Source organism: Gallinula chloropus, assembly GCF_964237585.1.
Source record: "Gallinula chloropus genome assembly, chromosome: 2".
Taxonomy (NCBI): domain Eukaryota; kingdom Metazoa; phylum Chordata; class Aves; order Gruiformes; family Rallidae; genus Gallinula; species Gallinula chloropus.
Window position 1 is genome coordinate 100,925,076 of NC_140086.1, and position 27,513 is coordinate 100,952,588.

At 47.0% G+C, this 27,513-nt stretch overlaps 1 protein-coding gene across 1 annotated transcript; it reads left to right on the plus strand.

Moving 5' to 3' along the window:
* Positions 1-26,893, plus strand: KCNG2 (potassium voltage-gated channel modifier subfamily G member 2; the record flags this gene model as incomplete). Its single annotated transcript, XM_084279739.1, has 2 exons — positions 1-756; positions 26,081-26,893. The coding sequence occupies 2 exons, from the start codon at positions 1-3 to the stop codon at positions 26,891-26,893; spliced, it is 1,569 nt and encodes a 522-aa protein (XP_084135865.1).
* Positions 26,894-27,513: the final 620 nt, after the last annotated feature.

The window sequence follows — 27,513 nt, forward strand, 5'->3', positions numbered from 1 at the left end:
ATGTACCACGAAATGGCATTGCTCACTGGGAATGCAGATCCTGAGTTCAGCTCCTACTCCTTCAATAACTTGGAAAACCTCTGTGAAGTGCAAACCAAGAAAGGGTTCTTCTACAAAAAGGCCAAACTTCTGCACCCCGGGGAAGACTTGTGCTGCTTAGCTCACCTAGATGACCGGACCAGGTTTGTGATCATCAACGTAGGTGGTATTAAATACGAAATTCCATGGACCACCTTGGAGAACTGCCCCTTGACCAGGCTTGGGAAGCTAAAGTCTTGCAACAATTATGACGAGATCATGAACATCTGCGATGATTATGATGTTAGCTGCAATGAATTTTTTTTTGACCGTAATCCTAGTGCCTTCAGGACGATCATGACTTTCCTGACAGCTGGGAAGCTGAGGCTTCTCAGGGAGATGTGCGCTCTTTCTTTCCAGGAGGAGCTTGTGTACTGGGGGATAGAAGAGGACCACCTGGAGTGGTGCTGTAAAAAGAGATTGCGACAGAAAGAGGAGGAGGCAGCTGAGGCCCGGCTGTATGAAGGGGAGATGGTATTTAGTGAAACTACGCAATGTGCCTTCCAGGACAGTAGCCGATTGAGTTTGTGCATGCGAAAGCTCAGGGACATGGTGGAGAACCCCCACTCAGGGATCCCAGGAAAAATCTTTGCTTGTATTTCAATCTCTTTCGTTGCCATCACTGCGGTCAGCCTCTGCATCAGCACCATGCCAGATGTCAGAGAAGAAGAAGATCGGGTGAGTGCAGCTTTTCTCAGAATAAAACGTTTTTTGAGTTGTTGTCTCCCCAGGGAAGCTGACGGGCAAAGTCATTTCACCAAGCGTGCAGGTATTGCATTCAGTATTTATGATGTGGAGGGCTGGCTGGGCTAGTATGGAAAGCATTGCATCACTTAATATTGAGGGAAGGTTGGGCCAAACTCATCCTTGCCAGCACAGCTTTGCCAGTTCGCACCAGCAGACAGCTTTACCCAACAGATTTGTTTTCTGACCAGATGGCAAACTATCTATTGTGGGAATAAAAATCAGCCATGCTTGAGGCTTGATGTTTGGATCTTAGGTTACAACCTAACAGATTGGTTCTCCTTGAAAGATTCTTTAACATGCTCCTTTGAATGAACTGTCAGAGCCCCACTGTAAAAGCCACACTTAAAATATTTTGATGCTGCAAGTGAGGTAAAGGACAGGGAAGATGAGGCAGCAGTTGAACAGCAGAAACAAAGCAAATGTCCCAATTTTCAGACATGCTTAGCATTCTCAAGTGTAAGCTGTGCTTGCTTCATGCCCTTGAAAATCAAGTCTTATGGATATTTTGTTTATCCTTTAGTTCAACAGATTTCCTAAGGGTTTAGTCCCTTATTTGTGCAAGCAGTTCAGTTTCCTAGAATTAGCCATATGTAGGCCAATGAGAGCTCATCTGAAGAGTGAGAGAGGAGGGCCTTCACATTTTGGTTAAATGGCTGCTGGAATGCAGTCTAAGGGGTTTGGGGACTTTTCAGAGAGTTCACGGGCTCTTTAATCATAGAATCTCCTCAGCTGGAAGGGACCCACAAGGATTATTGAGCCCAACTCCTGGCTCCACACAGGGCCAGCCAAGTCAGAGCATGTGACTGTGTCTTTAATTTTACTCGAGTCCAACCCTGACACTAAATATTTGGGCTTATTTTCCAGCCCCATGGTTATTAAATGTGATTGTGGACTTCAGCTACTAAAACAGCACTTCGGCCCATCGAGTTCTGCATCTCAGCTGAAGGCTGAGCTCACCTGAAAGCCAAACTGTCACCTGGGTGCTGAATGGCTCATCATGTGCTGCCACCAGCACAAAAGAGAGGGATCTTTACCTGACAGGAGGTATATAATGTTCTGTAGCATTGCAAGTGAAAAGCATGCTTATGGAAAATGGGTCCAGCAACTCCAGAGAGATCGCTGTGTTTTGAGTGCCTCATGTGCCCTTCAGCCCACCCTTTGCTTGCGAGGTGTGCTCAGGCTAGATATGAGTGGAGCTGTTTGGTTTGGAATCAAGCTCATTCAGTCACAGACAGGAAAAAAGACAATGTTTGGCATGTTGTTAGATATTTGATTTACTATAAGATCTTTGTTTTAAAGGCTTTTTCTCTGATCTGAAATTTCAGGATAGAAGTACTAGGTACTAGTTAAAACTGTTGTCCTAATATCATTTACCATAATTAACCAACAGTACTGCAGTATGCTGGAATTTGAAGGCTGTGTTTAAGCACATAGTTTGCTGCTGAAAACTGAGGGGTACTTAGTGTTTAGATATTCCTGCATTTAAGTGAGAGGTGAACAACTGCTTTCAGAAATACCAGTTTAGGCACCTTCTATCTTTTATTAAAGACCTGAGCATAAATAGGGACTCCTAATAATAGGCTGATAATATTTGTTGGGTGGAGTGGGTTAACAATGAGGATAGAGCAAGCATATGAGAGAAGCCTGGATTTCTTGGTAAGCTGGGTCACTGAAAGGAGCACGGGTTTGTGTTTAGATCTGAAGCTGTACAGTGAGGATGAATGCAGATTTGCTCTTACAAAAACAAAGAGTCTGATTCCCAAAATGAGACTCAGTATAGGATGAGGGGTATAAGAAACTGAATCTGAGTTCCTATTGTGGCATGAAGCCAGAAGGGTTAATGTGATCCTTGAATACCCAAGCTGGGGAGTAAGCTAAGCTATCTGAGCTGGAAGACGGTTTCGTGCCTGTATACGGCATTGGTGAGACTGACGCTAAAATACTGTAGTCAGTTCTTGTGTTCAGATTTTTCAGGGTGTTCTGAGAAACTAGAGATGGTGGGGGGAAAAAAAAACCCACCTATAGATAATAGACACCTGGAGAAAACACCACATGTAAGAAACTTGAACATTTCAGTTTGTTTAGATTACTGAAAGGAAGGTGAGTGGATTAAGCAAATAAGGGGGGGCGTGGGTTTGGGGTGGGGAGAGGGAGACTGTATTGTCTGAAAGACCTTTAAATGAATCAGGGAGAGGATGCATGGTTAAAAATCAGAATCCTGATAAATTCATATGGGAAACTAGGTGCCAATATTTAATACCACGGTGATTAATTACTGGGTTAGGCTAGGAAGGGAATTAGTGGATTTTTGTATGTTTTTGATGTTTTTAGTACAAAGCTTGGTGCCGTTCTGGAAGGTAGCCTTCAGCTAAACACACTACTTCAATCAAGAGTAAATGACTGATTTCAGTTCAAGTAACAAGGGTGAGATGCTTGCAATAGAGAGGAGATCTGAATAAACGATCTGATGTTTTTCTGTGCCCTTACATGCTATAAGCACAAAGCTCCTGCAAAAAGGCTTTTTCCCTCTATTGCACAGGGAAGGTCTGTGGGCAGAGTGGAAATGGTTGTTTTGTTAGAGGCAAAAGTGGTTCTCTAACTCAGGGAACAGGTGATGGATCACTTAGTTCATCACTTAGGTCAGCCACTGTATTTGAGTTGTAATTAGTCACGCCAGGAATTGTACACCGTGACTGATTTTGGTCCCGCACAAATGGGTGTAAATACCCCTGTAGGTCTCTCCAGCCTCAGTACAGTTAGGAGAGGGGTGAGGCATCCGCCCATGGCATTGCTTGTAGGATCAGAGACCTGGGCTGTGGACTCCTTGTATGTCATCTGTACATGGCTTATAAAGGTAGTGCAGCTCATCAAATAATATGTGTGGAGAGAAGGGAACTTATGTGAATTCAAAGCCTTGTTGCCCATCCTGGGCTGTATCCCTAGTACCAAGCTCAAGATATGTGCCCACGGATAGCTCTTCAGTCTGGTTTTGCAGTCTTGTAACAAGCAGAAAATGTATGTGCATCCCTCCTGGCTAGGGATCAAAGAAACAGTAAACATTATTTCAAGGATGCACTGCACTCTGTGTGTATGTTCTCCAGGCTGGCTTTACTGTTATTAGGGTTCCATGTCAGAGCTATTGCAGATACGTTGGCTGACAAGCAGTGGTCTTTTCCTTGAGCAGTCATTTTCCAGAAGACAGAAGCTCCATGTGCCACCTATCTGTCCTGCTATTGCTTCAGGGAAAGAGAGAGGAAGCAATCATGGGGGAAAAAAAACCCAACCAAACATGCTGGAGAGCAATTATTTTGTACCCCAATCATTCAGTGTCATCTGAATAGATCAGCTGCTACACCCAGTGTTGTCCTGCAGAGGTGTAAGTGACCTCACAGATATGTGTGGGATGTTAAAAGTCAGAAGTAATCACCAAGTGGGTGAGGAAATTATTTTAGGTGCCTGCCTATCTCTCTTAACATACAGAAGAATAATCAATCATACATTTTGTTAACTTCATTTGAACTGCTCCAGATGTTCTGGATGGCAGTGACAATCCCAAGTGGTTCAGCAAGTTTTTCTGCGTACCACAGTTGTCTTTTTCTTGCTCACAGTCACCCTGATTCATCCCAAGCATAACTCTTTTTTGGAAGCAGTGTCATGTATGTCAGATGCTGCACAGTTATCAATAAAGCTAGCAAAATCAGATCCTAAACTACTTTTTACTTACCACACTAGGACGTGTATTTTATCTTGTCAATTTTTTTTCTCATCTTTTATTTACTGATTAAATTAAATGAAAACCACCTATCCAGTAATGTGCATAATAGCTGCTTCTGGAAATTTCAGGGAAAGGATGCTTCAAACATATAAAGAACACAAACCTGTGAGAGGAGTCAGGTTCTTCCATGTAAAGTAACAAAGCAATAACTAATTTTTGATTTTAACATTTCCACAATGGGAGATTTCTATGCAAGATCTGGATTGAATGGTGAAAAGTCCTCTCTTAAGCCAAAATACTACTGAGACAAAATTATAGCAGGAGCCCTCAGGCACTGATTTCTTTCAAGAGCACCAAAAAATTATCTCCAAGTTATAAAAGTAGCCAGAGGCATAGAGTATCCTTGAGGCATTTTAGGGGTATGATACCTGTTAGTGGGTTTCTGAATTCTCTAAATAAGTAGCAGGCATTGAATGACTCAAGGAGGGCAGGACACATCACAGGAATCTCAATGCAATACAGGATACAATACAGCAAAAGCTGGGATGGCACAGTAAGAGCTGAACAGCCAATAGACATTGAGACATTCAACTGAAAGCTGAATGGCCATCACACTAGACTTTGGGTTTTTTTCTTGGTGGGAACAGAAATGTCGACCATTCCTATCTGAAGAGGAAAGCTGCCTAGTCTCGTTAGACAGTCTTCCTCATCGCAGACAAGAGGTGGTGAACTCCAAGATTAACATCAAGCATTTTGTCCTGATTCACAAAAGCATTTATCAGCCCCAGTCCCTCTGGGCTCGATCATTTGTTAGTACCACAGTGTAAAACAGGAGGAGAGGATCAGAGAGTACTTCCGTCTGCACCGTGCTTTCTGACGTACTGGGAAGAGCTAGTAATTAAAGATGCTGTGATAGGAAGTTACAGTTCAATAACCTTCAGCTGAAGAACGTTACAACAAAGAGAGAGAGAGAGAGACTCATAAATAATGAAGTTAATAATAGCTCATAAAGAAGCCTGGAACTATTTAACCTTCTAAGCTCAATTTACACATTGTGCTTCAGCTTTCACGCTGGCGAGTATGGGGAGGTGGGTAAACTGTGAATACGCGTTTCAAACCATCTTGTGACCAAAGATTTTGTTTCAGAAAACTACACACAAAAGTAATTTCAGGCAAGGTTGAGAGAGTCTTGTATAATGCTTCTTGACAGCTTTTCATAGACTAGCTGTTGCTGAGGGGGCTGGATGAGCAGTGAAGTGGGTTGAAAACTGGCTCAACAGCCAGAGGATGGTGATCAGAGACACAGATTTGAGTTGGTGGCTTGCACCTTAGGAGTCCGTACTGGATCCAGTCCTGTTCAACTTCTACATGATCTGGAGGATGGAGCAGAGTGTATCTTTACCAAGTATGGCAATGACACAAACTTTGGATGAGTGACTGATAGGCCAGAGAGTCATGCTGCCATCCTGAGCAACCTCAGTAGGCTGGAGAAATGGGCTGACATGAACCTCAGGAAGTTTGGCAAGGAGAAATGCAGAAAATGTAGACTGGCAGAAGAGGACCTGGGGAACCTGGTAGACACTAATCTTACCATAAGCCAGCAAGCTTCTTTGCCTTTGTAGCAAAGGCGTCTGCCATTACCCTGGGCAACGTATTGCCAACAGGTTGAATGAGGTGGTGTTCCTCTCTGCTCAGCACTGCTGAGGCCACACCTGGAGCCCTGTGCCCAGTTCTGGGCTCCCCAATCCAAAATTGGTATGGGCATAGAATCATAGAATGGTCTGGGATGGAAGTGACCCCAAGGATCACAGAGCTCCAACTCCCCTGCCACAAGCAGGGCCACCAACCTCCAGTCCTGGATCTACACAAGGTTGCCCAGGGCCCCATCCAACCTGGCCTTGCTGGAGAAAGTCCAAGAGAGGGCCACGAAGATGATGGACTGGATCATCTCCCGTATGAGAGAAGTCTGAGAGCTGGAACTGCTCAGCCTGGCGAGGATGCACCTCAGGGAGGTTCCCATTAATGTACAGAAATACCTGAAGGAAGGGTGCAAAAAGGACAGAGCCAGGCTTCTCTCACTGGTGCCCAGGGACAGGACCAGATATAACAGGCACAAACATGCCTGTTATTTCCTGCAGGAAATACTTCTTCAGTGTGAGGGCAACTGAGCACTGGCAGAGGTTGTCCAAGGTGGTCATGGCATCTCTATCCTTGAAAGTATTCAAAAGCTGTCTGGACACGGTCCTGGGCAGCTAGGTGTGCATGTCTGAACAAGGGTAGGTGCTGGACCAGGTGACCTCCAGAGGTCCCATCTAACTCAACCACTCCGTGATTCTGTGGTTATAACGATTGGTTTGTTTAGGTTTGTAATCTAAATAGGTAGCTAAGCAGGAAGAAGTATTCAGGGCCTCAGTGTGTCAGAAATGACAAAGATTTTGTGGAATGAGTGATGGCGTCTTGTCTCAAAACTCTTGCAGTTTGAGGTGCTTTTGGGTGGGGAAAACTGTAATTTTTACATTAAATAATTTGCTTACTTCAATGAAAAGTAATGTAAAGGAGAAAACCAGCTGTCGTTGCTGGTGCTTTCTGTACTAAGATGGTACGCTGCTGGAGACTTGAAGCTTTTCATCGCAGGACACCTTGCTTTTAGGAGTTTGCTCTGTGACTGTTGAGCTGGGTTTTGGTGTGTGATACTGAGACCTTCTTGATTTTAACTTAGAGCCACATGTTTATGTGATGCAGGGATGGTTTGTTTCCATGAATGAAAGTCCCAGTAAAATTAGAGCTTGTGTTTTTCCTTTCTTGTGGAATGAACTGTTCTGGAAATTACAACACTGTCAACATAAAACGCCTATTTAAAAAAATCTCCCTGCTGGTATTACAGCTAAGTCACCCTTGGTGCCTATATACTATAAATAGGTTTTATATAAAGAATCTTGGGGAATTGGGCTAACTGATTTCCCCGGGGACGGTGTGAGAACTCGTTACCCCAGTCTCTCAGCTCTGCTGTTTAAACGCAAAAACCATGAGCTGCAGCAGTATCCCCAACTATGGCGTCTCCACTGATCTCCTGAAGTACTCATCCCCCATCATGCTAGCTGGCATTTTGTGTTTCCTCTGGGCATTCCAGGCCACAGCTGACTGGAGGCCAGGGAAAGGCCAAATGACTCAGTAGCAACTGTCACCTGCCTTCCCTGCAACATTTTGCGCAAGGAAGTCGCTGCAGACACATGAGATTTACTTTCACACTCACATGCCCTTGCTTAAGGGGTGTAGGACTCACAGCACCATAAAGCTGTGCTTTAACTAAAAGTAAGATGCTCTTAATTCTTTTCTTTCAGAAGCTTAAAGTAGGGTTTTTTGCTCGGCTGGTACTTGAATCAAAATGGTAACATACATTCCAAATGACAAGCCTCAAGAGCATCCTTTACCCACAGCTTTAGGCGTCAGCAGTAAGCAGAAGTTTGCTTTGTTGTTTATGTGTTCAGTCTGCCCCATGTAGTTTCATCACCAGTTCTGTGTAGACCTGCACTTAAATTGAGAGTGCTTTGGGAGACAACGTCTTAAGCACAGCACCTGTGGCCAACACCATAAAAGAAATAGAAATTACATCTACCTGGCTGTTCAGGTGCATGGGCATATTCCTCATGCATCAGGCTGGAAGCGAGGTTTCTAAGCAAGGAAATTTTTTTCCTTTTTCATAAGTGAGATTGACTTATCTCATGCAAGTTCATAGAATGTACTGAGCTGGGAGGGTCGTTAGGAGCAATCAACATGGTTTTACCAAGGGGAAGTCAAGTTTGACCAACCTGATAGCCTTTTATGAGGATATAACCTGGTGGATAGATGATGGTAGGGCAGTGGATAGGATTTACCTTGACCTCAGTAAAGCATTTGACGCCATCTCCCACAGCATCATTGTGGCTAAACTGAGGAAGTGTGGTCTGGAAGGTCGAGTAGTGAGGTGGATTGAGAGCTGGTTGAAGGAGAGGAGTCAGAGACTTGTGTCAATGGGACAGTCTAACTGGAGGTCTGTATCTAGTGGAGTCCCTCAGGGGTCGGTACTGGGACCTGTACTATTCAGTATATTCATTGATAATCTGGATGAAGGAAAAGAGTGCACAGTCAGCAAGTTTGCTGATGACACAAAACTGGGAGAGGTGGCTGACACACCAGAGGGCTGTGCTGCCATTCAGTAAGACTTAGACAGGATGGAGAGTTGGGTGGGGAGAAATTTAATGAAATACAACAAGGGCAAGTGCAGAGTCTTGCATGAAGGGAAGAACAACCCCAGGTACCAGTATAGGTTGGGGACTGGCCTGTTGGAGAGCACTGTAGGTGAGAGGGACCTGGAAGTCCTGGTGGACAGCAGGATGGCCATGAGCCAAAAATGTGGCCTCATGGCCTAGAAGGCCAATGGCATCCTGGGGTGTATTAAAAGGTGTTAGTAGGTCAAGAGAGGTCCTTCTCCCCCTCTACCCTGCCCTGGTGTGACCACAACTGGAATATTGTGTCCGGTTCTGGGCCCCTCAGTTCAAGGACATAGAACTCCTTGAAAGAGTCTAGTGCAGGGCTGCCAAGATGATTAAGGGAGTGGAACATCTTCCTTGTGAGGACAGGGTGATGGAGCTGGGCCTCTTTAGCTTGGAGGAGACTGAGGGGTGACCTCATCAAGGTCTATAAATATGTGAAGGGTGAGAGTCAGGAGGATGGAGCCAGGCTCTTCTCAGTGATGGACAGAGATAGGACAAGAGGCAATGGGGGCAAGCTGGAGCACAGGATGTTCCATGTGAACATAAGGAGAAACTTTTTCACTGTGAGGGTGACAGAGCACTGGAACAGACTCCCCACACAGGCTGTGGAGTCTCCGTCTCTGGAGACATTCAAATCCTGACTGGATGCGTTCCTGTGTGATTTAGTCTGGGTGATCCTGCTCTGTCAGGAGGAATTGAACTAGGTGATCTTTCAAGGTCCCTTCCCAGTCTTAATGTTCTGTGATTCTGTGATACATAATCTTTTATATTAAATTTGTGTCCTTGCATCATACCTGCCCCCTTTGGGGCTATTCAAGCACTGTGATCTTTCGAGGTCACTTCCAACCCCTGTGATTCTGTGACCCTTAAGGATCATTGAATCCAATCCCTGGCTCCACACTGGGCCAGCCACGTCAGAGCATGTGACTGAGTGCATCGTCCAGATGCTTCTTGAACTCAGTCAAGCTCAGTGCTGTGACCTGTATGACATCCTTAGAGTGCAAAACTGAGGAGCAACTGCAAAGTTCTGAAGTGCAAGTCTGAGTCACAAGAGTGTCTCCCAGCTCCTGTCCACTAGTCAGAGAGATTTGCTGCACGTGTTGCCTTTCAGACAGCTCAGGTTTGTCTGAAAGCAGTTGAAAGTGATGGTGTTTGAAAGATGTTGCTTCTGTGGGTCACATGGAGAGCGTTAAAATCAAGGAGTCGACCAACATTAAATGTTGAGTTGTGTGGCTTTTTTGAGTAACGTGCATCTTTTATCAAACTCCAGTGGAATTTGCAAATGTAAGACTAATGGCAAAATGTTCTTTGCAAATATCAAGAAGCAGTCGTGTTCTTTGATCCTTTTACTGTGCTTGCCTGTGAACCATCTGAATGATACCGTCGTTAATGTAAAAGAAATACATGTGCTAATCTTTCCTTTGTGGATCTGAATCTAAATCTTTCCTTTATTGGTTGTCCAAATGCAGCTGTTGGTGTTGGAGCCTATCTCAGGATCAGTTCATTCTACTGAGTTCAGGACTGTTGTATTCTCACACTGGGGACAGGTTTGGTGATGCGAGTCCTCAGTGTCACTGTTGCTCAACACACTGCCCACACCAGCTGCTCTACTTGCTACTGACCAGGGTCTCAGCTGCCTTGAAACCCCCTGGTCAAATAACACACCACATGCCAGCTTTGACAGCTCTGCTCAGAGACAGCCCTTCCTCTGTGCAAGGCTACCTTAACTGCTAGTGAATAGAAAATATCTGAAGGAATAATTAAGGTTATTCTTGGTATTGGCTGTGTGGCCAGTGCTGGGTAACACCTAGTTGTACTTAGTTGTGACTACTTTTAGACAGCTCTTGCCATTTCTTCTCCTTGGCTTGCTTGCTCCTCTTGGGGGAAAAAAAAATTAATAATTTTCTTCTTTCTGCAGTCCTGACTCCCCTGGAAGAAAGAAACAAATTTAAAAAAGAAGACTTCCCTCTTGATTGAAACAAACTTTAGCAGACATACCTAGTTGTTACATCATGGCAGCTCCTTGAAGAGAAGACAAAGGAAAATCAGTCTCAGTAGGAACACCTTTCTCTCTCTGTTGTATCAGGAGGGGTTAGGGGGAAAGTTGTATTTTCTTTCATTAAAGAGGTGCCTTTAGATTGGGAGGGTGGGAACATGGCACTGTGAAGCAGATTTGCATGGAGGCCCGTAGAGGTCTCTACTCAAAAATCTGTGTTCATGCCTGGCTCTTACCAGCTTTGGGTCTCACTGCAGCATCTTCTCCCAAGTTGCTTTTCTCAAGAAATTTTTATGGGACAAGGAGCTGCTCTGGAACACTTTGAGGACAGTAGGCTACAATATAGACTTTGGGAACCTTCTGAGACTCTCTATGGTGTTTCAGGCTTAGAACTATAAAACTGTAGAGCATTTCTCTGCACTGTTAGCTTGTGTGTGAGGCAAGAGATCAGTATGTTAAAATTCCTGTTGACTTGTTAATAGGTCTATGCTGCACTAATGAGCTCCTTCAGTCTACAGGATATCTTCTCATGAATAAATAGCAGGCTTGGGTCTTCTTTTAAATATTGCATAAATATGCTACAATATAACATTAGTGATATATAATTGAACAACTAACGCTCTTCCATAAAAGCACTGGTAACTTTGCCAAGTTAACTGGTTCGTTTTGGGGCAAGGTGACTGATCCAGCAAATATGCTCTGTATTTCATTTCTTTTAATATTTCTCTGGTTCTACCACTATAACTATCTATACCTACCAGTGGGTTTATTCTCCTGCCTCCCTGGTAAATTATCCAGGGAGTCTCTGAAGCAATCTCCCAATAATAGTTGCTTGGCCTCCAGTCATGTTTGTAAAATTGCTACAGCTACTCAGTACACCCTGCTCCATAATATCTTGATGGTATAGCGTAGCTTCATTACTCCACTGCCTTTTCCAAGACAGCTTGTGCTCTACGGACTTATTTGGTACTGTCCTAGTGTTCTGAGAGAGAGAAATCTTTCATTTGTTTGTAATAAAATTATCATCTGGAAAATTCATCTCAGAGCTCAAGGATATGTTGCTATCAATTCCAGAGGTTTGGAATAAAGAAAGCAACCAGCTTCATGTTTGCCCAGACCTCGTGCAGCGAGGCCGAGGTAATAAGATGATTCATGTGTACAGCACTTAGAAAAATTGCATTAAATCTTTTAACATTATAAATGCTTACATTTCCATAGCTTAAAACGTGGTGATTGAGATGAAATATAGCAGGTTTTGAAAGTGGGGGCTCTTTGCTGTGTCCATGGAGACGTTTAGATTCAAGACAAATTAAGTTAGAAGAGCGGTACACAAATAAAGAAGAAGGAAAAGAAAAAGGTTACAACATTTTTAGCAATAGGTTTTTAACAAAGGCTTAAGAAACGACCAGGAGAAAACTATAAAGGTGTTGGATTTTCTGAAGGTAGGCATGATGCTAGTTCCAAGTAAAACCATGCAAAAATGGTTCTGAGTACAATCAGGAATGTTTTTGAGGACAAAACATAATTCATTCTAGTCTGTGCAGAACACCACTCATTAGTCAAACTTAGTATCATTTTATGAGGTTATAAAATTTTCTGGAAAAAAATAATTCTCATGTAGGTACTTAGATTTCTGTAAGGAATGTGAATTAGGGTTCACATGACATCTTTCCTTAAAAAAAATTAAGGCATCTTTCAAAACCTTGCCTGTCTTATTAAATGTTTTTAAAATTTCTCTTAGACATTGAAGTGGCAGAAAACTAACATGAGAAATCCTCATCCAGCGATGGTGCATGCAGAAAGCCACACAAGTGCCTGTGGTGTTGGCCTAAAGCTTACCTAGGTGTTTTGCTGGTGATTTGAGAACAAATGTAAAACAATTTTACAAATTAAATTTATAGGTAGCATAGAAATGACACAGTAGCCAGGGCCCAGATGTGTCTGGCATGGTTAGCTGAACTGATTTGAGCATGGGGAGGTAACGAGCTGCGTGTTCATCAGCAGGAGTGCTGCCTGTAGGTGTAGAGAGCATAGGGAGCCCAGGACAAAAGAGTCTTCTGGAAAGTGGGGGCTCAGAAAGGATTTATAGACCATAGCGGTCTACTGGCTGTACGCAATTTTCCACCTGAAATGCTCGTTAAGGGGCAAAGCATGAGGCTTGAGATAACTGTGTCCGGATTGGCATTCATTAAGCAGTGAAGCTGAAAAGAAAAAGTTAAAAGAATTCTTTGAAATCTGAAAAAAATCTGCTTTATAGTGAAACAGTAGAAGAGGTTTTAATGCAGTAAACAGCAGAATAAGAGAATGTCTATGAACAGCACTGAATAATAACTGGACCTTACAGCTAGACAAACTCATGCTCTAAATACAGTGTATTACAGTGTGGGTAATTAACAATGGAAACAGTGTATTTGGAGATGCTTGAATCCATTTCATACGGGTTTTAGGTACATTCTAGTCAGGCCTTTAATGCCTGTCGGTCCAGCCTCAGCTCGATGGAAACCATGGATGTCATTCATGAGCCATATAGTGACATGCTCTGCTCTGCAGGGGATTAGCTCAAGAGCCCCTTCTGGCCTTACAGGTGGGGTGACAGTTGCCATCCTGTCCCCATGTCCATGCAGGAGCACTGTCCCCCTGTGCAGGAGGTGCCAGCTGAATGCTGAATGCCTGGGGCTTCCTCAGCCCTCACACATGACTTGAAGTCATCGGTAAGATGAAGTGAGCGGTGGCAGGTCATAATCGTGGTGAAAGGCAAAGGCAGACAGAAAACTTCAGAAACCCTGAAGCTTTCTGAAGAGGATGTGACACGAGCCTGCGTTTGTGGGGGTGCTGCAGGGGGCGGGGCATGGTGGGGCATATTCCCAGTGTTTGCTGCAACTCAGACTTGAGCTCCTGGATGCCTCATCTGGAAGGGGCTGTTCAGTAGACGTGTCAGCCCAGCCTCTGGCCATCTACTGACAGTACTCTTGTAACCTCACTTTCCCATGCAGGTGTGCACACACAGAATCATAGAATCACAGAATCAAAAGGTTGGAAAAGACCCTTGAGATCATCGAGTCCAACTGTACCTGTCCTCTACTAAAATGTATTCCTAAGTAACTCATCTGCCTGTCTTTTAAATACATCCAGGGATGGTGACGCAACCACCTCCCTGGGCAGCCTGTTCGAGTGCCCAATAACCCTTTCAGTGGAGAACTTTTTCCTGATGTCTAATCTGAACCTGCCCTGGCTCAGCCTGAGCCCAGTCCCCCTCGTCCTATCACCTGTCACCTGGTTGAAGAGACCATCGCCCACCTCTCTACGACCTCCTTTCAGGTAACTGTAGGCAGTGATAAGGTCTCCCCTCAGCCTTCTCTTCTCTAGGCTAAACAACCCCAGCTCCCTCAGCCGCTCCCCGTAATGTTTGCTCTCCAGCCCCTTCACCAGCCCAACTTCCCTTCTACGCACACACTCCCTTTGCCTCGTTTCCCGAGCGTGAGTACAAATAGGAAATGCAGAGGATGGTTTGAAGGTCCCAACATCCCAGCACATCCCGAGCCCTGTTGGAAACTTGGTGCACGTTGCCCTGGGTAGGGATGACGACGGAACAGAAATTGCAGGGCCCTCCTGAAAGGTCGGTGCAGCGAGTGCCTGTGGGCAGGGCCTGTCGGTAACGTTCTCCTGGACTGCAGCTAGCTGCTCCGTACGCAGTAGAAGGGTGGGCTCGTTGCAGGTGAGGCAGGCGGTTCTGGCGTTCGGCACTGCTGTCGCAGGGAGCAGCTGCTGTTGCCTTAAGCAGGAATCACAGAATCACAGAATCGTAGGGGTTGGAAGGGACCTCGAGAGATCATCGGGTCCAACCCCCCTGCCAAAGCAGCTCCCTAGGACATATCACACAGATAGGCATCCAGACGGGTCTTGAATATCTCCAGTGAAGGAGACTCCACCACCTCCCTGGGCAGCCTGTGCCAGGGCTCTGTCACCCTCACTGTGAAAAAGTTCTTCCCCATGTCGGTGCGAAATTTCCTATGCTCCAGTTTACAGCCATTGCCCCTTGTCCTGTCCCCACAGACCACTGAAAAGGGGCTGGCCAATTCCCCCTGCATCCCATGTCTAAGATATTTATAAACACTAATTAGGTCCCCCCTAAGTCTTCTTTTCTCAAGGCTGAACAGTCCCAGTTCACCCAGCCTGTCCTCATAGGGGAGATGTTCCAGGCCCCTAATCATCTTCGTAGCCCTTCTCTGGACTCTCTCCAGGAGGTCCCTGTCTTTTTTATACCAGGGAGCCCAGAACTGGACACAATACTCCAGGTGGGGCCTGACCAAGGCAGAGTAGAGGGGGAGGATCACCTCCTTCGACCTGCTGGACACACTCTTCCTAATGCATCCCAGGATCCCATTGGCCCTCTTAGCTACCAGGGCACACTGCTGGCTCATGGCCAACCTGTCATCAACCAGGACCCCCAGGTCCTTCTCCACAGAAGGAAGAGGGAACGTGAGCGAGTGTGGGGTTTTGTGGCGGTCAGGTGTGCCGTGTGGAAATCCAGCCACTTGCAAGTGCGGGAGTAACCGCCCGCTTGCGGCGTTTCGGGGCCAGGGCAGTGCGGGAGCAGGCTGCCAGCTGCACTGAGCCACTACCAGCCCAAGAGCAAAGCTACCCGCAGGCGGCACGGGCAAAGCCCCCCGCTCGCCTCCAGTTAACAGGAGAAAGGGAAAGGGAAGGGAGGGGGAAAACAGTTTGGGGGAAAATGTAAGCGATAAGGAGTAAGCTTGGTTCTGTCCTCCTTTCTTCCAAGAGAAAAAACAGGTGCACACATACACACCACCTCCCCACACCCCACACACCCCCCCCCCCCCAAATTTTATAGCAGGTTAGAGGGCTGCAGGAACAAGTGAAAGTAATGTGGGTCAGTATGAAAGAAACAGCAATGAGTGGGAGGCAGGAGGCTGAGAAGAGTTTCTAAAACCGGGCTTGCAGGAAGGGGAAAACTGGGGAAAATAGAGGGGAAAAAACGCTATGGAACGCTGTTGAGAATCAGTTCATTTTAATATGATTAGTAATGAGAGAGAGAACAAGACTGAGATCCTTTTTCAGACAAGCTTGAGGAGAAGGAGAAAAGAAGATACTGAGTTTAGGAAGACCCTGGTTCTGGGTGCTGTGTATCCATGCGTGTCTGTGGGCATAGCCAGGTACCACCACAGCATCATCTTTTCCCCGGTGCCGGGTAGGTGTCAGAGCGTTGAGGACACCTCTGCTGTGTGACACAGCCCTGTATCCCCCAGCCTGGGCCGGTCCTTTCAGAGGAAAGGGTGTCATCATTCCCTGGGTGTCGTCATTCCCTGGGGAAGTTGTTCAAACTGCACATCAGTGCCCCTGGCAAGGACTCAGCCCTGCTCTGGTTCTGCTGCTGTTTGATTTATGTTGCTGCTTACAGGAGATAACCTGCATCTTATTTTTGCAGCCCTGCCATGTTTACGAGAAGCCAGTGTGCTCTAAGTGCCAAGTGCCATTGCTCAAGTGGTTTCATCAAGCAAAAACTGAGTCTGTCTTCTTTTCAGAGCACTGGCTAGAAAATACGAGCTAAGGATTGTTCTCCATGAATGGGGGTATTTGCTAGTTTGTAAGGTAACCGGGCTGATGCATGTAAAAGCTCCAGACCAAGCATTTCCTTCAGTGCACAGAGAATGGAATCGTTTTAAAAAGCATTGTAGTTTCCAGGCCTCGGGGAACATGGTGCCTCTAACGCAGCAGAGAGTGAGTTGAAGAGGAAGATTTCTAGTTCATGTGAAATCAGGGGGAGAGGGGGAGCCATTGTCAGCAAGGAGGCTTCTGCTGCTTAATTATTCTCTTGGCATTTTTTTTTTTACTTTCAATTTCAGTGGAAACCACGAAAAACATTCTGGAAATCCGGAAATAGAAAATTCCAAGGTATTTTTTACTCACAAACACTAAGAGCATCAGCGTTTCTAAAGCAAAGCTGTTGTCTGGAGGAACACCATTGCTTGGTGAGATCATCATCTTTTTTTTTGCTTTAGTGCCTCTGTCCATGGCAGCGACTCTGATAAACAAATCCACTGCACTGAGCAGCCCTCTGAGGTCAGGCCGTGCCTGATGTGCCTGGTCCAAGCGCAGCAGGCTGCGTGGGAGCTGTGGGCACACCTGGACAGCCACGTCACGCACGGGTGTTTCCCAAGGAGGGGGCCGCTGCAGGGCAAAGCTGCCAAAAAGCAGGTCACGTGGGCAATGGCCTGTGAAATCCTTGCCACGGGAGTTGATGAGTTTCAAATGTGATACCTTGTTCTCGTCTTCCTGCGTAGCTGTCTGGCTTCGGACAATTGCCAGGTGGCACTGAGAGGCTGTAAAACTGCTGGAGGAGACCCCAGGTACAAACCCAGTATTTTGACTCAGAATACTTGTTGAAACAAATGACAGCAAACCCGTTCTTGTGCACATAGGTTGTAATTCTCCAAATATTAACAGCCTACAGACAAAAGCTGTGGGTGAGTCAGATAGGGCTCTCGGGACCCTTGAGGCCCAGCTCCAGCACCATCAGGTGCATCATTGCCTTTGCTAGTTGAGCATTATAGGCAGGTAGGGCTTGCAGGGGTCCTCTGGGGTGGGTGCGGTCCTCTGTTGTAATGGGTCCTACATCACAGCACCATTTTCAGAAACTTAGAAGCTTCATCTTACAAGGTGTCTGGCCCCCTCTGTTCTTGCAGGGGCCTCTTTTGGAATCTCCGTTGTCTTCTAGAGACCACATGCTGAAAACTGGTGCAGCTATTTCTTCTCCTGCCCATACTGTCCTTTCAACCGGTGATGGGTTGCAAATAGCTAGTGTAAACTGAGCATGTTGGGTCCATCTCCTTCCCACTCCCACCTTACCTGCCAATTGCTGTTACTTAGTGTTGCCCTTCCCAGCCACTCCTGGACCAAGTCAGGTGTCATGGCATAACCAGCCAGTGAGTTATCCTATCTGATTTTGCACTGAGGAGGGTTAAGAAAGCATCGCATGCTCCTTTCTGTGGGCTGAGCTGTGGACTGTGAGCAGACAGGTAGTAGATGGAGACAGCAGTATTTCAGCAGGTCCAGAAAGCCTGCATGAGAACACATGACCACACTGTTATACAGTGCTTTTCTTATCCCCTTAGCATATTTATAGACAGCAAACATGTCTTTTGCTCTGCTCTCATTCGACGGAAAAATAAGTCAAATGTATTTAATTGTCTGTTGTTAAGACAGGTTTTCCATTCCTCCAGCCACCTGAGTAACCTTGGGTTACTCTCCCAGCTCATTCCAGTTTGAACAGCAGGTTCTTGAACAAGTCAAACCCTTCACTTATATATTGGGACCTGTCAGTGAGCTCCAGATACAAACGTTGGTTGTCCTGCACGTTCGAAGAAGCAAGAAGGGATCGGTGTCAAGACTTGTTGCGAGGGTGACCGCCGCCAGTTGTGAGCAGCTGTGTGTGCTCCTTGTAGGGAAGCAGATTGCAAACACAATAAAACCAGAGAAATACAAAGTGAAAGGAATACTAGTGCAGGAGGAGGTCACGAGGCAGTGAGAACAGAGCGGAGTTTTAAGAAATAACTTCAAAGAAAATGTTGCCCAGGGTACATCGCTCCTCCCTAAGTGACAGTACAGCCCCTCTCCCCTGGTGTGTAGTCAGACTGGGAGATGGCAGCGGCTGGCTGCTGGAGCACATACTGTTCCCTCAACCTGCTCCCTACTGCAGTCACAGAGTCTGAGGAGCTTTCAGATGTTAGATGTCTTTACATCCCCCCTCCAGCCTCTCCGGGTGAGGTACTGCACTGTTCCCGATAGGCATCTGAAAAACCAGGCGAGTTGATGGTGTTCTGTTTCAGAGGTATTTATGGTCTGTCCTTTTCTTTATATGTTTCGTCCTTCTTGCAGATTTTTGTTCTTGGTTGCTTTCCATAAATTAGAGCCAGATAGCATCCATTTCCTTCTAACAAATACTCTTCCTTTTGGAGAAGTATGTACAAAAAGTGGATGGGGGTGTGAGAAAAGCTGGTTGAGAAGAAGATAGAAATGAGAGAGCATTTTGTGCATCTGTAGTACTACCTACCGGCTTTCTATATTTCCCAGAAACTCTACTGGGGCAGAAAGAAGCAGGACATTGGACTGAAGAATATATCTGCATGTGGCAGGGACAGTAAGTGAAGGAGGCAGGGAAAGGGAAGATCACAACCACAGTCTTGCCTGGTAGGTAGGTGATCAAATCCCCTGTGTCTGTGTCTTTCTGCACAATTCAGATGTATATGCCAAATCCATGCAGTCAGAGAGCAGTTGTTAAGACATCTACAGCATTTGCAGGGAAAAAGGTGACAGTTAAGCAGGTCTCAAAGCTCAATATTTATGGCTCTCAAACCCAAGCCCTACCTACAGTATCTAATTTTGCTTGTGCAGTTTGGGGCTGAGATGGCCCAGAGCAGCAGGCTTCTTGTGGATTGGGCAGAGTAACTCAAGGAAACACAGCTGGCTCCCTCTGTGGCCCCCTGGATCAGGAGTGCATCTGTGCCTCCCCCTGTTTAGTCTGCAAGAGGGTGGGCATAGGCTACCACCATGGACAAGTGAACTCCTCACACATGTGGGTCTTCTCTTCCCTCCCACTGACTCCCAGACCCGTTTCCAAGCTTTCCATGGACATAGCCATTTGGTGGTGTAGCTGCACGTCAGAAGAGCGTGTTGAGACACAAGTGCAAGGCACATGCAGGTAGCTGCCTCTCAGTAACCCCTTGGCTACGTGACTGCAACTGAATAGCACACACAGCATGGCACTTCACAGGCTGATTAGACTCTGGCTGTGGACTTCAGCAGTTGCTGTAGTCTTTTGGCGTCTCCCTTGTTCCTGCCTGTGTTCCATGTTTACTTGCAGCTTCACTGGCAGAATAAAAACGACAGGCTGAGAGGTTTTGGAAAGTGGTGGTTCAGGACTGTGCTGTCTTGGGATCAAAGGGAATCTGGAGAGATAAGTCTAAAGTAGATATAGCTCTGCCCGCTTCCTTGCCCTTTCTCTGTACAAGACAAATTGTACAGGAGCAATTGTGCAACGTTATCTCATGTCCCTAATGTGACTGGGAACCATTAGTGACAACCCTTCCCGCTGAAGGCACGGCTCTGGCTACTGTTTCTAGCAGCTGGGCTGAAAGAATGAAGCATGAACTAAGCTCTAGTTGTAGATCAAAGTGTGTGTGACAAGAAGCAGAGGGCTCTTTCATGGCCCCTTGGTGACTTTAAAAACAGAAACCATTACTTTGAATTCACAGCCAGGCAGCTTTGAGGACAGGCTCTGCGGTAGCTGAATCATCTTTGCTCCTGAGCACAAGAAATACTCAGAGCAGGCTGGCTGCGAGTTCAGCATGACCCTTGCTTTGATGGCAGATGTACTGAGTCACAATCGCCGTCTGTCTGCTGGTGGTCAGTGGCGAGGGGAGAGCGCCTGTGCCCGGTGGCAGGGGGTGATGCTGCCCTTCCAGCGGTGGGTCACGTCGCAAGACCCATGTGCTCGTCCCTGCTGTGAAAATTAGCTGGATGCCCTCATCAAAAAATTACTTGTCATGAGAAAATTGCTTTTCATTCAGAAAGTGACAGTGTGGGCAAAATCTCTGGGTGTGTTGTCAGGGAGGCACATTTCTGGGAATGGTGCTGTGTTGCTGGAGTTTTTGTCAGGGAAGGCTTCTTCATTTCACAGCACTAGCTGGGGCGAGAGGGGGCAGTGACCCAGCACCTGGTGCTCCAGGCACTCCTGCCAGCTTCCACTGTGCCGGCTCCAGAGCTGGAGCTGGGCCTTACCCCAGCAAGGCAAGGCCTTCAGGTGCTGGGATGCTGAATAATTCAAAGAGGAGGGTCTGTCCTCTGAACCTCCTCTGAACCAGATGTTCACTGAAACAAGGGGCTCAGCCTCACGCCCAAATCCAAGGGGAAGACCCTACGCCGCTGGAGATGGTCTCATCCTCTGCAGTGTGGGGTGTGGGCTGCGGGCAGACCTGGTGCGGCAGCCGCAGGGACTCTGTCAGGAGCTCTGGTGCCAGGACCTCGCTCACGTCAGAATTTCAAGTTCCACGTTGCTGTTAAAGGGGAGTTTGACCTGATTGAGCACAGGGAGATGCTTGGAATACATCACCCGAAAGGCTGAAGTGGCAAGGGGCGGGTGGAAGAGAACGAAAATGCTGGTTTTGAAATGTCATGACTTTAAAGCTTGTGTAAGTGGTTTTGTATGCAGTGCCCCTTACGGTCTCTGCTTGGGTTTTTTTCCTTAACATACATTTTGTCAGGGAAGGAAATCTTCACTGGGGGGTGGTGGTGGTGGGACGCATTGCAGCTTCTTTCTTGAAAGCACCACGGAGCTGCTGACCGCACAGAAATGAGTTTGCAAGGCAACAACAGAACTGGGGCGGTGAGAGGTGATCTGGCTTTTGACATCTTCTAATGCCACAGGGGCGAGACGGTAGCGTCAAAGCCTGCAAGGATCTCGAGGAGAGTCAAGAGTTTCTTCTCAGGAGACTGTAGGACAAAGGTAGGGGTCAAGAAGTCATGCAGCACACAGTGGGGGATTTTTCTGAGGCACAGTACGGGGGACGTGTCAGTGGAAGGGGCCCTGCAAGCCAAACCAAAACCTTTCTGAAAGATGCCTGCAAATCTCAGACGGACCATGCAGAGCCATGTGTACAGCTGGATTTGAACTCCAGTGACACCAGCTTTGCTTTCTGTAATTTTCCTTTTGCCAAAGAAACATTTGGCAGAGAAAATGTTACTCCAGAAGAAAGAGAGTGTTGTTGGCTTTTTGACAACAGATTTCGGTAAGTCCAGGTGGAGAAGAAACACTTTGACTGCAAAGAATTACTCACTGAGACCTTCCTCCTTTACTTTTATTCTGCCCTGAGTTGACATTAGTATATGGCCCCAAAATCCTGTGCAACTCTCCCTGTGCTCAAGTAAAAAAAAAGTAAAAAATAGAAAAAAAGGCCACCTACTAGCTGTTTGAAAGAAGCACATGTACATACATAAACAAACACATGAGTCTTGTAAAGAACAACTGTTTCTTTAGGTTTTTATTATACCACTGCTTTTTGTAATCAGAAGCCTAAGGTATTGTTCATTTAATGGCACAATTATGTGCACATTAAACAAAAAACAGTTAGTCTTTTAATACTAGAAAAGTGCAATAAGGGAGTCCTTTGTGATTGCCATTCATGCTATTTTTCTGTTTAGAGCTCCAGAAGACAAAAACAAAATCAAATTGTTATGAAAATAAAAAATAAAAAAATAAAAAAGTTTTCCTGTGGTTCAGTTTCATCAAGCCAGGAATGAAAATGTAATCACAGAAATGTACTGGGGTGGAGAAATCTGGTTAGTTAGTGTGAGAGCTGGGTGTTTAGCTCACAAAAAGCAAAAAGCAGCGTGTAGTTGTTAATGTACGTGTTTATAGCCGTGAGTTGGTGTAGCCTGATCTTTTTTGAGAACATGCTGATGCGATACAGATCTCTTTTGGGCAGGATGCTATCCTGTTCTGTTAGGACTTTTTTTTCTCTTATTCCAATGGCTGATTAATTCTTGATTGCTTTTTGCCATCTGTGTGTGTGTGTGTCTTTCTGGGCATTTTTTTTGTTGTTTACTTGCGAGGGGAAAAAGAAACCCCTCCAAGCCCTCAGCAGAGTTCCTGCATCTGGTTGGACCGGAATACACAGCTAAAAGTTTTAGATAGAGAAATTGGCACTTTTTTTGTTTGTGGTTTTGTTTTGGGTTTTTTTTTTTTACAATGCTGTAATCAAGGAGGAAAGCCAGCAAGGAAAAGCAGCTGCAGCTGAAAGCAGCAAGGCACGGGGAACGTGAAGCGTGATCTGCTGCTGCTGTTTTTGATTTCACGCGAGGATAATAATAGGTCATGTGCGGATGGTACCGAAACATGACCCAGGGGACAGGGAGACCTTTAATTAGTGGGAAGAAAGACCTCTGGCGGGGCAGCACGCGGGCCTGTGTTTCGAAAAGCCTGTTGTTCAGACCTCCTCATTGTTGGGGTGGCCCTCGGCCAGAGCCCGGCTTGTTCAGGTTGCGGGAGGTTAATAACCACACCGAGGGAGAAGGGCGCTTTGCTGAGAGTAATTATGCATTAGCTAAAAGAGGGGGTTGTTTCATCCCCTTAAAATGAACCCTGTGTAGCAGAGCGTTCTCGCTCCGCTCTACCACAAGTAAATAACTCCGGCATTCGCCGCGTTAGCTGTCAGCTCTGGATGGTGGGAAGGGCGGAACAAGACCAGAGCCCAGCATCCCCTCTGGGTGGAGGACATGTCAGCTCTTCGTTGCAGTGGTGGGATAAGGTGCTGGCTTGGTTCTGCTGTGTTGGGTGACCCAAGCTTCGGATACTGCCACGCCTCTCGTGCTCAGCTGAGTGAAGGTTGCCAGGCTGCTCCTGCACTTGCGTTTTTTGATGTAGTTCTGCAGGAAGATTGGAGACATAAATAGCAAAGCTGTAGGTTTGTGAACCTACACAGGATAAACGTGTCAGAGTGTGGGAGGGCAGATAGAGTCTTCCAAAAGTCATCTCCACTGGTAGCCAGTTAATGAGGAGCAATTTTCACTCCTGTTTGCACCCACACCAAAGCTCATACACAGAAGGACTTTGGAGAGTTTCCTTTCCTTATGCACCAAATGGAGACTGCTGGGGGAATTAGGTGCCAAATTAGCTATTAAACGCCTTAGTGCCTTTGTAGGTCTATTCCAAGGCTAAATTCTCCATAGGCTTCACTGCCTTTCCTTAAACTTTTACTGTCATGAAAATTATATACATGCACATCAGAATCCGGAACACTTTCTGCCAGATAGGTCTCTCAAGGCAAGCTGCATCCTAGTTTCCGTGCATGCCGGTCCGAGTCGTGATGTGCCTTTCAGAGAAAGTGAACCTGCACATTGGGTTTTTTACCTTCTTGCCATCGCTGCGTCGCTCAGGCCGTGGCTGCTGTTCTTCTGTGGGTTGTCTTCCCAGGGTCTCAGCCTGATCCTTTTGCCCACGTGCAAGGGTAGTATCAGGGGCTGCAAGTCACTTGCAGTCATCACCCTTAAGTGTAAGATGAAGCATATCCTGATGAGATATGCTCAGGAAGCAGGTATGAAGCAGAATGGGCCTGATGGCTGGTTTCTGGGTGGTAAGGCAAGACATTACAGTGCCCTGACTTTGTGAGCTTTGGCTCTGGCCCACAGAGCCAGAGTTGTAAGGTGGTGTGAAAGCATCATGGTTCTGCTCCTGATGGGAGGGCCTGGTGGCTTAATTATGCTGTGATAGGAGCAAAGTCCCTAAAACCCAAAATGTTTTGCCCTACATGTTATGATTGTGACAAAAATACTTAGCCATGACCAAATTAGTTTAGTGAGGCAGATATAAATTAAGCTCCTTCTAGTCTTCACACCTATCAAAATTAGGAAGTCAAGGACAGACTGACTGAGCTAGTATGCTACTAAACCAAGAGTTTCTTTCCTTCCTGCAATATGCTTAAAATCTTGACAGCAGTTTCGATGGGACAAGTAATTTTTCTCTCCATATGAGCATGACCCCCTGGGAAACAGTGGGAGGTACGTTGTGTGCCAACTGAAAGTGGAATACAAAAAAAAAATCTATAAATACAAGGCACTACAACCTTTCATCATGTTTAATACAAGGACTGTAAACACCAGCTCTGAGGATTCCTTTTCACTTATTTTTTTTTCCTTGTGCTGTTGCCATCTCCTTAGTCCTTGTCTCAGTCTCTTCTTAAGTATGAAGTGGAAAGGGTGCCTCAGCGTTTTGGTAGTGAGGTAACACAAGGCTTTGCGCTCAGTGTGATGGATCTACTCCTGCTACTGGCAGTGCCCTTCGATCCTGTATCTAGTCACTCCTGGACATTTTGGGGAGCACTGTAGCTAGCAAAGAGAGCAAAAGTCTTGTCAGGCCTTCTCTGCTCTCTTTCACAACAGGGGGGAACCTGTGCCTTCACACTGAGGGAGAGGTGATGTTTGGATCTGGTGCTGTGCAGTAAAAATGTCTTCTCTGCCTAGCAGAGGGCACCTGTGGGGAGCACGTGGGCAGAACTGTTTGTACATGTGCCAGGTTCTCAGCTTCTCCAGTGGTGAAACGGGGACCAGTTTGACACAGCCTTGCCACTCCAGAGTGATATTTTATTGCTGTAATTTAGCACAGGCAAGCACAATGAAGTCCTACGTTGGTGCCTAGTATCTGTTGCATCCAGTGGGAGTCACGCCCCCTCCCCCACTAGTATGGATGGAGCCCGACATACTTAGAGGACTTTTCATGGAGTGTTCAGAGTCAGGCTGGCTCACCGAACAAATACACACTTCCCTTAAGTAAATACACACTTGCCTTCCACTCAAAGCCCCCAGAGCATTAGCACTTTTATATGAGCGCTTATAGAGGAAACAGCACGAGCCCTGTAATTGTCCACATCAAACTCTGTTTATTTGGAGAAGGTGGTTATTATTCAGCTGGAGCTGCTAACAGTGATGTGGCAGCGAATTGCCGTAGTGTTTGTGCTGCTGGATTAACAACCAAAGAGCAGCCATCAGCGGCATCGCTGTCCCAGCGCGCCGAGGCTGGCTTGTTCACAGGCAGCCTAGCTGAAGGACCGGCGTTCGCTAAGGGAGCCTGCTGGGAAGAGCACCTCTTCCAGTGCCTCAGGACGCTTGGGGAGGGCGTCAGAAATGCTTACCTCTCCGGACCCTCCCTCTTTTCTCGTGGCAGGGATAGTGTGTTAGTAAATGTTCGCTGGAACAGAAAAATACTCACTGTTCTGTGAGTAACGGATCATAGATGACTCCAAGCACATGACAGAGAATGCTGTAGGCGTTCATGAACCATTTATAAGCAGCCTATTATTGATCAGGAAGGGAGAGAGGGATCACCCATTTATTAAAGTCCGTGAATCCTGTACTAATCCTTTCTGAAGGGTGTTAAAAGCTTGGTTAGAAATCCGGCGTGAGCCACTGGCCGTTCAGCAGCGGGCCATCTGGCCAGCGGCTGATACCATCACACCAAATTCTTGGCAGCCTCGGGATACTCCTCTGAGTGTTGTTGACCTGTCCCGCAGCCAAACGCACAGCTTGTAGCTCTGGCTCCAGTTACCCGGGTGCTCCAGCTGCTCTTAGCAGTGGTGGTTCAGCTTCGGTACCTCGCGATGCGTATCGATTCCGCGTGGCGCTTTCCTGTAAGCGCTGCCGCTCTCCGTCTCGTTGGTTCGCTCCCTGGCTAAATTATTTTTCTTCCCTCTTTTCTGTGTTTCCCGTTCCTCTCCTCCCCAGGGCGAATGCTCACAGAAGTGCTATGACATCTTTGTGCTGGAGACGGTGTGCGTGGCGTGGTTTTCATTCGAGTTCCTGCTGCGATCCATCCAGGCAGAGAACAAGTGCGCTTTCCTGAAAACCCCGCTCAACATCATCGACATCCTGGCCATCTTGCCTTTCTATGTCTCCCTCATCGTGGATATGGTCTCCACAAAAAACAGCAGCAAGCCCAGCGGGGGAGCTGGGAACAAGTACCTGGAACGAGTGGGCCTGGTGCTGCGCTTCCTGCGGGCTCTGCGCATCCTGTACGTGATGAGGCTGGCACGGCACTCACTGGGGCTGCAGACGCTGGGGCTCACTGTGCGCCGGTGCACCAGGGAGTTTGGGCTTCTCCTGCTCTTCCTCTGTGTCGCCATGGCCCTCTTCTCGCCGTTGGTGTACTTGGCTGAGAGTGAACTGGGAGCCAAGCAAGAATTCACAAGTGTCCCCACCAGTTACTGGTGGGCTGTGATCTCCATGACGACTGTTGGCTATGGGGACATGGTGCCTCGCAGCATCCCCGGACAGGTGGTAGCCCTCAGCAGTATCCTGAGTGGGATTTTGCTGATGGCTTTCCCAGTCACATCCATCTTCCATACCTTCTCCCGATCCTACAGCGAGCTGAAGGAGCAGCAGCAACGAGCAGCGAGCAGGCAGGTGCGCCAGCTGGAGGAGAGCACCAAACTCCCAGGTGGTGACAGCACACAGGGCCTCGATGTCACGATCCCACCAGCTGCTGCTGGGCAGGAGAGTCACCCCATGGTGTACCAGGAAGCCAAGAAGAGCTGTTGACTCTGAACAACTGGAAATGTATGTTTGCAGCACAAGAAGCAGTGCACGAGGGCAGGGAGGCAGTTCGGCAAGAAGAGCCTCCTGAACTGCGTAAGTGAGGTGCAGACACACACAGAGTTTCCTCTAAAGACCAACTTTGACCTTAAGGGCCCTTTGAAAAGTGCCCCTAGAAACTCTAACAAGTACAGCTCTGCTCCATCACTTTTTGTAGGGCTTTTCTACTGAACAAGCGGTTTTGGCACCCCCCAAGGAGCAGCCATTGACAGTAGCCAGCCAGGACCACGCAACAGGAAGCACGGCCCATGCTGGGGTGCCATTCGGTGGAGCAGCTGGTGTGCCACCTCCTCCCTGCTCAGTAGCACTCTGCATATGAGGGGCTGAATGAGGGGGGTCCCGTGCTGCAACACCCCACGCACAGTGGGGGGTTGTTTCAGCAGCTCTGCCAAGGGACACGGCCCTCAGGCAAGCCAAGGTGTGAGGGCAGAGGAAGGACAGAGACACGCCTGGGCTTCCCAGGGGCTTGGTTTTGTCTGGTGTACGGCTCAGGCAGCGCCAGCTGCCAGCTCGGACTTGTGCGCTAGCGCAGCATTCGTTACGTAGCCCATGCGCGTAGTTACCAC